This window comes from Calliopsis andreniformis, unplaced genomic scaffold (genome assembly GCF_051401765.1).
Source record: "Calliopsis andreniformis isolate RMS-2024a unplaced genomic scaffold, iyCalAndr_principal scaffold0019, whole genome shotgun sequence".
NCBI lineage: Eukaryota > Metazoa > Arthropoda > Insecta > Hymenoptera > Andrenidae > Calliopsis > Calliopsis andreniformis.
This window is the reverse complement of record NW_027480431.1, coordinates 7,527,193-7,536,664: the sequence shown is the minus strand read 5'-3', so window position 1 is coordinate 7,536,664 and position 9,472 is coordinate 7,527,193. Positions and strand designations below refer to the sequence as shown.

The following is a 9,472-nucleotide window of genomic DNA, read 5'->3' as shown; positions in this document are numbered from 1 at the left end:
AGCAATTATTCGTTTTATACAATGTGTTTAAAAAGCGGTTATATAACGGGCATTTGGCTCGTCCGCGAGATTCGTAATTTGTTGGTATACGTGACCGACCGAAGGTGGCCTTCGGTTGGAGCATACGTTGTCCTAGCAGCAAAACACGATCAGCTGTCGTATGACTTGTTTTTGTCGTCAAAATTAAAGTTCAAACAAAGTAAGCGTTGTCGAGCAACGGTTTTGAACTCCAGGCTCGATGTCGAGTGGGGACATCGGAGCCTGAAGGAGAGAGAGAGTACATCGTACTACATTAGCACGAGACAAAAGATAATTTGTGAGCGCCCTGTAGTGGTAAAATTTGGCACGTCTTCCGCTTCGCGGAGACACGCGCGGCTCTCGCCCCAGTCGTCTTACGACAATCAAGCTTGACGCAGTCAGTGCGACCGTTCGTCAAGCGCATCTCAGCTCGCCAGTTTCCAGATTTCAAGTAGTTTGCTTACCAGACACTTGAAATCTCACTACCTCTCAAAAACTGAACCTCTGTCGCCGACAGACTAGGAAGCTCTGCTCGATTCGTACGTATAATACGTACGAAAGAGCACCTGGTTTGTTTTAGGAGACAATTGATCGAGATTTGCACTCTTGGAATCGGGGCCTGCCCTGATTCTCTGAGTCTCGTTTCGTCTCGGAGCAACAAAGGCCGCTGCCTGTTGGATCCCTGAGAGACGGGTTACAACAGAGAGAGATAACGTACGTGCCTATCACCTCTGCGTTACTCGTGCTCTGCCACCCCGTTTAGAAGCAACCCCCGTGTGACGAATAGAAGCACACGGTAAGGTGAACGGAGTCGCGGAGCCTCTGGCCGTCCTCAGCATCCAGGACCAGCAATTCGCTGGTTATAGCGTGTCCCTCCGCTCACGAATCCCTAAGTTACTTGGATTCGTACGGAACGAACCTTTCGAAAAGGTGCAAGGCGAAGAGGAGAGGTCCCTCCTCCTCACAAGCCACTCGTTCATCGACTTCTTCTTCTGGCGCGAATAAGAGTCGATAATACAGTCCACTGCATTACCTTTGCGTTACTGGCAAGGTTTTGCTATCCCCTCCAAATAGGCTCGCGAGCGCAGCCTGGAGTTGGGAATCTTTGGTATAGCCAGACTTACACTCTTGCTTACCGCCGCGGTTCCGCCGCTATCTCCTTTTCAGACGCCAACGTCGCTAAGAGGAGCGCCGGCGTCACCACCAGCCACAGCCAGGGCCATCCGATCCACCGACGAGGACCGGAGCCAGCACCCAGCCCCCAGAAACGTTAAATAAACGTCGCTCAAGAGCCCTTCTAAGGGCCGACAAAATATAAAACTTGTATTTTCGTTTCTTTCGAATTCCCTTCATCTCACCTCATCCGGACCTCCGTTGAATCCCTGATTTTAAGCGATTCCAACATAAGGTCCTTCGAGCTGGATTGAAAGGTTGAGAAAGGGTGAAAGAAACGTTCACTTCAGGTTAACCTTCGAGCAGTGTTTACCTCTCGAAGTATATCACCATGTCGAACCCCACAAAGGAGCAGTTGACTCTTCCTGCCCCGGAGGTAGAGATGGAGGATATTCAGTCACGAATTCGGGGAATGACCCGACTCGTGACTAATCTGAAGAAAAAGGGGCGAAATAATTACACCATCTCTCTCCTCAAGCAGAAGTTAGAGTATGTGACGGACGTTTGGAGGGACATCCAAGAGCGAGTTAAACAGCTCAAAAAGGAAGTCCCTGACAGCAAACGGAAGTTCATACCCTTCTTCAGCGAGAGTACGATGGATGGTGCAGAAGATGCGTTCCATGAAGCTCAGAATTTCCTGATGACGGAATTGGACAGCCTCATCCAGGAAAAGGGATCGGCTGGATTCGGTAACCCCGGGAATACCGCGGGTGCCGGAGCAACCGGCCAGCCTAGTACGCTTGAGCTTCCCAAGCAGAATTTACCGAGATTTAGCGGAGATCCGCTAAAGTGGTGTCACTTTGCGGATCTGTTTACCGCAAGTATAATAAAAGATCAACGGTTATCAGATGCACAACGTTTGCAATATCTGAACGGCTGCTTGGAAGGAGAGGCACTCGCATCGATTGCCACGCTTGAAATTGCGGATCGTAATTTGAAGCCGGCGTGGGATACCCTGACCGAACAATTCGGGAACCCACGTCGTATGGTGCTTCAGCTACTCGCAACATTCACGAAGCTGAAGCCGATCAGGACGGGCGACATAGAAAGCCTGCAACAGGTCACCGTCGGCTGGAAACAAACGCTCGCCGCGCTCCAGAAGCTGGGGCGCAAGGTAGAGCATTACAGCGACGTGTTGGTCATCCTGATCAAATCTAAGTTGGACCAATCCCTAGAATGGGAGTGGGAGGGCACGCAAAAGCTCAATGCAGAAATCCCCTCATTTAATGAGATGTTGGATTTTCTCAGGGAGCAAGAGCACAGGCTGCACGTGCTGATCAACCCGCTACAGAAACAAGCGGTTGACCCCAAGGCAAAACCTCGCATACGGCAACATAACGCCGTAGTCGAAAGCTCTCCCAATCCAACCTTGGAGTGTACATTCTGCGGACTGACGCACGGAATTACAACGTGCAAAAAGTTCAAGCTACTCACGCCTGAATTGCGCTTCCATTATATTAAAGCGAATCAGTCGTGTATAAACTGTCTCGCTTCGACTCACACAGTCGCGCGCTGCCCTAAGAACGCAGCGTGTACAAAGTGCAGTAAGAAGCATCACACTATTCTGCATTTTGACGCACCACAAGTCGGCACAGGCAATCGTCGATCGACGAAAAAGCCACAGCAGGGCCAGCGGGAAGCGGGACGGAGTAACGTTCCCGCACGCGAGCCCGCGAATGTAAACACGAAATCTCGTGCTTCTACATCAAGCGCCGACGTGATGTCGCACTGTAGTGCGACGGAGAGCGGAACACCAGCTGTGTTTCTGGCAACGGCAAATGTGCGAGTCATAGGAAAGGGAGGCACGACGCGCATCGCGCGTGCACTCATAGACCAGGGATCGGAAGCCTCCTTCATTTCCGCGAACGTCGCAAATGACTTGCGACTCGCGAGAAGGAAAACCCCAGCCACGGTTACGGGCTTGGGGGGCGGAAAAGCCCAGGATATAAAATATAGCGTGGATATCGAGTTCGGTTCGACACGTTGCACTGAGGAGGCGTTCCGCACCAGTGCATACGTGGTGCCTCGAATCACCTCGTATGCCCCGCCGTCGGTTCACGTGCCGGAATACACCGCGTTACGTGAACTGACACTCGCGGATCCTGACCCCGCTTCAAACCGCCCAATAGAGGTGCTGATCGGAGCTGGGACATATGCGAGCATCATTCGACCAGGGCTTCGGCGATTCGGTAAGCGAGGGCCGATCGCGCAGGAAACAGCTTTAGGCTGGATACTGTCAGGCCCGGTCGACGCAGCCACCTCTTCCCCAAACTCCGTGAGGACGCTGCATTGCACCGTCCTCGAATCGCTCGATAAAGCGATACGAAGGTTCTGGTAGATAGAGGAGATTCCCTCGAAATTGGTGAATACCAAGGTTGAGGACGAATGCGAAGAATACTTCGCAAAAACCGTCGCGCGAGACGCGACGGGACGATTCATCGTTCGGTTGCCCTTCAACCACGAAAACCCGGACGAGCTGTTGGGAGAATCTCTTCCAATAGCTCTCTCCGCGTTGACGAGGTTAAGGAAAAAACTGGTCATGGATCCAACCCTCATGAAGGAATACAGTGAGTTTCTCACTGAATACGAGTCGTTGAGTCATATGACTCGCCTAGAGTTCCTCGACAAAACACGACTCTACATTCCACATAGAGCGGTTGTTCGAACGGAATGCGCTACGACGAAGCTGCGCGTCGTGTTTAACGCTTCCAGTAAAACAGCGGGCGGACGCTCGCTGAACGACATCCTCCACGTAGGACCGAAATTACAGAACGATATCGCCGCAGTATTAACGCGGTGGCGTCTGTATCAATACGTGCTAGTAGCAGATATCGAGAAAATGTTTCGACAAATTCTCGTAGCTGCAGAGGATCGTCGACTCCAATGCATCGTGTGGCGCACGCCAGAAACCGAACGAAATATAGCGTTCGAGTTAAAAACCGTGACCTACGGTACGGCGTGTGCCCCATATTTATCGATGCGAACGCTTCTCGAGCTGAAAAAACAGGACGGCGACCGCTTCCCGCTCGCTGCTCCTATCCTCGAGAAGGACGTCTATGTTGACGACGAAAAACCGTTCTATTTATTTTGTATTTTATGCTTCGGGCGTTGACTTCTAAGGCCCTAACTAATCAATCTGTTGGAGCAACGCCCTAGGGTGAAGCCTAGGTTGCTCAGAAAGTTGAAATGACCATAAGTTTCATACTGGTTGCAATTATTCGTTTTATACGATGGAAAAACTGTTGTATTTATATTGTATTTTATGCTTCTGGCGTTGACTTCTAAGGCCCTAATTATTCGATTTGGTGGAGCAATGCCTCAGAGTTAAGTCTAGGATGCCCGAAACGCCGAAATGATCATTACTTTCACGCTTGTTGCAATTATTCCTGTTATACGATGAAAAGACTGTTGTATTTTTATTGTATTTTATGCTTCAGGCGTGGACTTCTGAGGCCGTAGCTATTCGATGTGTTGGAAGAACGCCATACAGTGAAGCCTAGGTTGCCCGGAACGTAGAAATGACCACTACTTTCACAGTGTTTGCAATTATTCATTTAATACTATGGAAATGCTGTTGTATTTATATCGTATTTTATGCTTCGGGCGTTGACTTCTTAGGCCCTAACATTTCGATCTGGTGGAGCAACGCCCGACAGTGAAGGCTAGGTTGCCCGGAACGTAGATATGACCATAACCTTCACACAGTTTGCAATTATTCGTTTTATACGGTGTAAAGGCTGTTGTATTTATTTTGTATTTTATGCTTCTGCTGTTGACTTCTTAAGCCGTAACTATTCGATCTGGTGGAGCAACGCCCTGGAGTGAAACCTGGGTTGGCCGGAACGTAGAAATGACCACTACTATCACACTGGTTGCCAATTATTCCTGCTATACGATGGAAAAACTGCTGTATTTTTATTGCATTTTATGCTTCTGGCGTTCACTTCTTAGGCCCTAACTATTCGATCTGGTGGAACAACGGCCTAGGGTGAAGCCTAGGTTGCCCGGAACGTAGAAATGACCATAACCTTCACACTGGTAGCAATTATTTGTTTTATACGATGGAAAAGCTGTTGTATTTATATCGTATTTTATGCTTCTGGCGTTGACTTCTAAGGACCTAACTATTCGGTCTGGTGGAGCAACGCCTTAGAGTGAAGCCTAGGTTGCTCGGAAAGTAGAAATGACCATAACTTTCACACTGGTTGCAATTATTCTTTTTATACGATGGAAAAACTGTTGCATCTTCATCGTATTTTATGCTTCTGGCGTTGACTTCTTAGGCCGTAACTATTCGATCTGGTGGAGCAACGCCCTGGAGTGAAACCTGGGTTGCCCGGAACGTAGAAATGACCACTACTATCACACTGGTTGCAAATTATTCCTGCTATACGATTGAAAAACTGTTGTTTTTTTATTGCATTTTATGCTTCTGGCGTTCACTTCTTAGGCCCTAACTATTCGATCTGGTGGAACAACGGCCTAGGGTGAAGCCTAGGTTGCCCGGAACGTAGAAATGACCATAACTTTCACACTGGTTGCAATTATTTGTATTATACGATGGAAAATCTGTTGTATTTATATCGTATTTTATGCTTCTGGCGTTGATTTCTTAGGCCCTAACTATTCCATCTGGTGGAACAACGCCCTAGAGTAATGCCCAGGTTGCGCGGAACGTAGAAATGACCATAACTTTCACACTGGTAGCAATTATTCGTTTTATACATTGGAAAAACTGTTCTATTTATATTGTATTTTATGCTTCTGGCGTTGACTACTTAGGCCCTAACTATTCGATCTTGCGGAACAACGCCCTAGAGTGAAGCCTAGGTTGCCTGCAACGTAGAAATGACCATCACTTTCACACGGGTTGCAATTATTCCTGTTATAGGATGGAATGTCTGTTGTACTTTTATTGTATTTTATTCTCCTGGTGTTGACTTCTTAGGCCCTAACTATTCGATCTGGTGGAACAACGCCTTAGAGTGAAGCCTAGGTTGCCCGGAACGTAGAAATGACCATAACTTTTACACTCGTAGCAATTATTCGTTTTATACAATGGAAAAACCGTTCTATTTATTTTGCATTTTATGCTTCGGGCGTTGACTTCTAAGGCCCTAACTATTCAATCTGTTGGAGCAAAGCCCTAGGGTGAAGCCTAGGTTGCTCGGAAAGTAGAAATGACCATAAGTTTCATACTGGTCGCAATTATTCGTTTTATACGATAGAAAAACTGTTGTATTTATATTGTATTTTATGCTTCTGGCGTTGACTTCTCAGGCCCTAATTATTCGATCTGGTGGAGCAATGCCTCAGAGTTAAGTCTAGGATGCCCGTAACGCCGAAATGATCATTACTTTCACGCTTGTTGCAATTATTCCTGTTATGCGATGAAAAGACTGTTGTATTTTTATTGTATTTTATGCTTCAGGCGTGGTCTTCTGAGGCCGTAGCTATTCGATGTGGTGGAAGAACGCCATACAGTGAAGCCTAGGTTGCCCGGAACGTAGAAATGACCACTACTTTCACACTGTTTGCAATTATTCATTTAATACGATGGAAATGCTGTTGTATTTATATCGTATTTTATGCTTCGGGCGTTGACTTCTTATGCCCTAACATTTCGATCTGGTGGAGCAACGCCCGACAGTGAAGCCTAGGTTGCCCGGAACGTAGAAATGACCATAACTTTCACACTGGTTGCAATTATTTGTTTTATACGATGGAAAAGCTGTTGTATTTATATCGTATTTTATGGTTCTGGCGTTGACGTCTTAGGCCCTAACATTTCGATCTGGTGGAGCAACGCCCGACAGTGAAGCCTAGGTTGCCCGGAACGTAGATATGACCATAACCTTCACACAGGTTGCAATTATTCGTTTTATACGGTGTAAAGGCTGTTGTATTTATTTTGTATTTTATTCTTCTTGTGTTGACTTCTTAGGCCCTCACTATTCGATCTGGTTTAACAACGCCGTAGAGTGAAGCCTAGGTTGCCCGGAACGTAAAAATGACCATTACTTTCACACTGTTTGCAATTATTCCTTTTATACGATGGAAAAGCTGTTGTATTTATATTGTATTTTATGCTTCTGGCGTTCACTTCTTAGGCCCTAACTATTCGATCTGGTGGAACAACGCGCGAGGGTGAAGCCAAGGTTGCCCGGAACGTAGAAATGACCATCACTTTCAAACTGGTTGCAATTAATCCTGTTATACGATGGAAAAACTGTTGTATTTTTATTGCATTTTATGCTTCGGGCGCTGACTTCTTAGGCCCTAACATTTCGATCTGGTGGAGCAACGCCCGACAGTGAAGCCTAGGTTGCTCGGAAAGGAGAAATGACCATAAGTTTCATACTGGTTGCAATTATTCGTTTTATACGATGGAAAAGCTGTTGTATTTATATCGTATTTTATGCTTCTGGCGTTGACTTCTAAGGCACTAACCATTCGATCTGGTGGAGCAACGCCCTAGAGTGAAGCCTAGGTTGCCTGGAACGTAGAAATGACCATCACTTTCACACGGGTTGCAATTATTCGTGTTATAGAATGTTAAGACTGTTGTATTTTTATTGTATTTTATACTTCAGGCGTTGACTTCTGAGGCCGTAGCTATTCGATGTGGTGGAAGAACGCCATACACTGAAGCCTAGGTTGCCCGGAACGTAGAAATGACCATAAGTTTCATACTGGTTACAATTATTCGGTTTATACGATGGAAAAACTGTTGTATTTATATTGTATTTTATGCTTCTGGCGTTCACTTCTTAGGCCCTAACTATTCAATCTGTTGGAGCAACGCCCTAGGGTGAAGCCTAGGTTGCTCGTAAAGTAGAAATGACCATAAGTTTCATACAGGTTGTAATTATTCGTTTTATACGATGGAAAAACTGTTGTATTTATATTGTATTTTATGCTTCTGGCGTTGACTACTTAGGCACTAACTACTCGATCTTATGGAACAACGCCCTAGAGTGAAGCCTAGGTTGCCTGGAACGTAGAAATGATCATTACTTTCACGCTTGTTGCATTTATTCCTGTCATGCGATGAAAAGACTGTTGTATTTTTATTGTATTTTATGCTTCAGGCGTGGACTTCTGAGGCCGTAGCTATTCGATGTGGTGGAAGAACGCCATACAGTGAAGCCTAGGTTGCCCGGAACGTAGAAATGACCACTACTTTCACACTGTTTGCAATTATTCATTTAATGCGATGGAAATGCTGTTGTATTTATATCGTATTTAATGCTTCGGGCGTTGACTTCTTAGGCCCTAACATTTCGATCTGGTGGAGCAACGCCCGACAGTAAAGCCTAGGTTGCCCGGAACGTAGATATGACCATAACCTTCACACAGGTTGCAATTATTCGTTTTATACGATGGAAAAACTGTTGTATTTATATTGTATTTTATGCTTCTGGGGTTGACTTCTAAGGCCCTAAATATTCGATATGGTGGAGCGATGCCTCAGAATTAAGTCTAGGATGCCCGAAACGCCGAAATGATCATTACTTTCACGCTTGTTGCAATTATTCCTGTTATACGATGAAAAGACTGTTGTATTTTTATTGTATTTTATGCTTCAGGCGTGGACTTCTGAGGCCGTAGCTATTCGATGTGGTGGAAGAACGCCATACAGTGAAGCCTAGGTTGCCCGGAACGTAGAAATGGCCACTACTTTCACACTGTTTGCAATTATTCATTTAATACGATGGAAATGCTGTTGTATTTATATCGTATTTTATGCTTCGGGCGTAGACTTCTTAGGCCCTAACATTTCGATCTGGTGGAGCAACGCCCGACAGTGAAGCCTAGATTGCCCGGAACGTAGATATGACCATAACCTTCACACAGGTTGCAATTATTCGTTTTATACGGTGTAAAGGCTGTTGTATTTATTTTGTATTTTATTCTTCTGGTGTTGACTTCTTAGGCCCTGACTATTCGATCTGGTTTAACAACGCCGTAGAGTGAAGCCTAGGTTGCCCGAACGTAGAAATGGCCATTACTTTCACACTGTTTGCAATTATTCCTTTTATACGATGGAAAAGCTGTTGTATTTATATCGTATTTTATGCTTCTGGCGTTGACTTCTAAGGACCTAACTATTCGATATGGTGGAGCAACGCCCTAGAGTGAAGCCTAGGTTGCTCGGAATGTAGAAATGACCATAACTTTCACACTGATTGCAATTATTCTTTTTACACGATGGAAAAACTGTTGCATCTTCATCGTATTTTATGCTTCTGGCGTTGACTTCTTAGGCCGTAACTATTCG

At 45.9% G+C, this 9,472-nt stretch overlaps 1 protein-coding gene across 1 annotated transcript; it reads left to right on the top strand.

Annotated features, from left to right (window-relative positions):
* Positions 1 to 1,522: 1,522 nt before the first annotated feature.
* On the top strand, positions 1,523 to 4,254 carry LOC143186614 (uncharacterized). The gene is made up of 3 exons (XM_076390292.1): positions 1,523 to 3,466; positions 3,530 to 4,142; positions 4,187 to 4,254. Exons 1-3 carry the CDS (start codon positions 1,523 to 1,525, stop codon positions 4,252 to 4,254), a joined length of 2,625 nt encoding a protein of 874 aa, XP_076246407.1.
* The last annotated feature ends 5,218 nt before the right edge of the window (positions 4,255 to 9,472 follow it).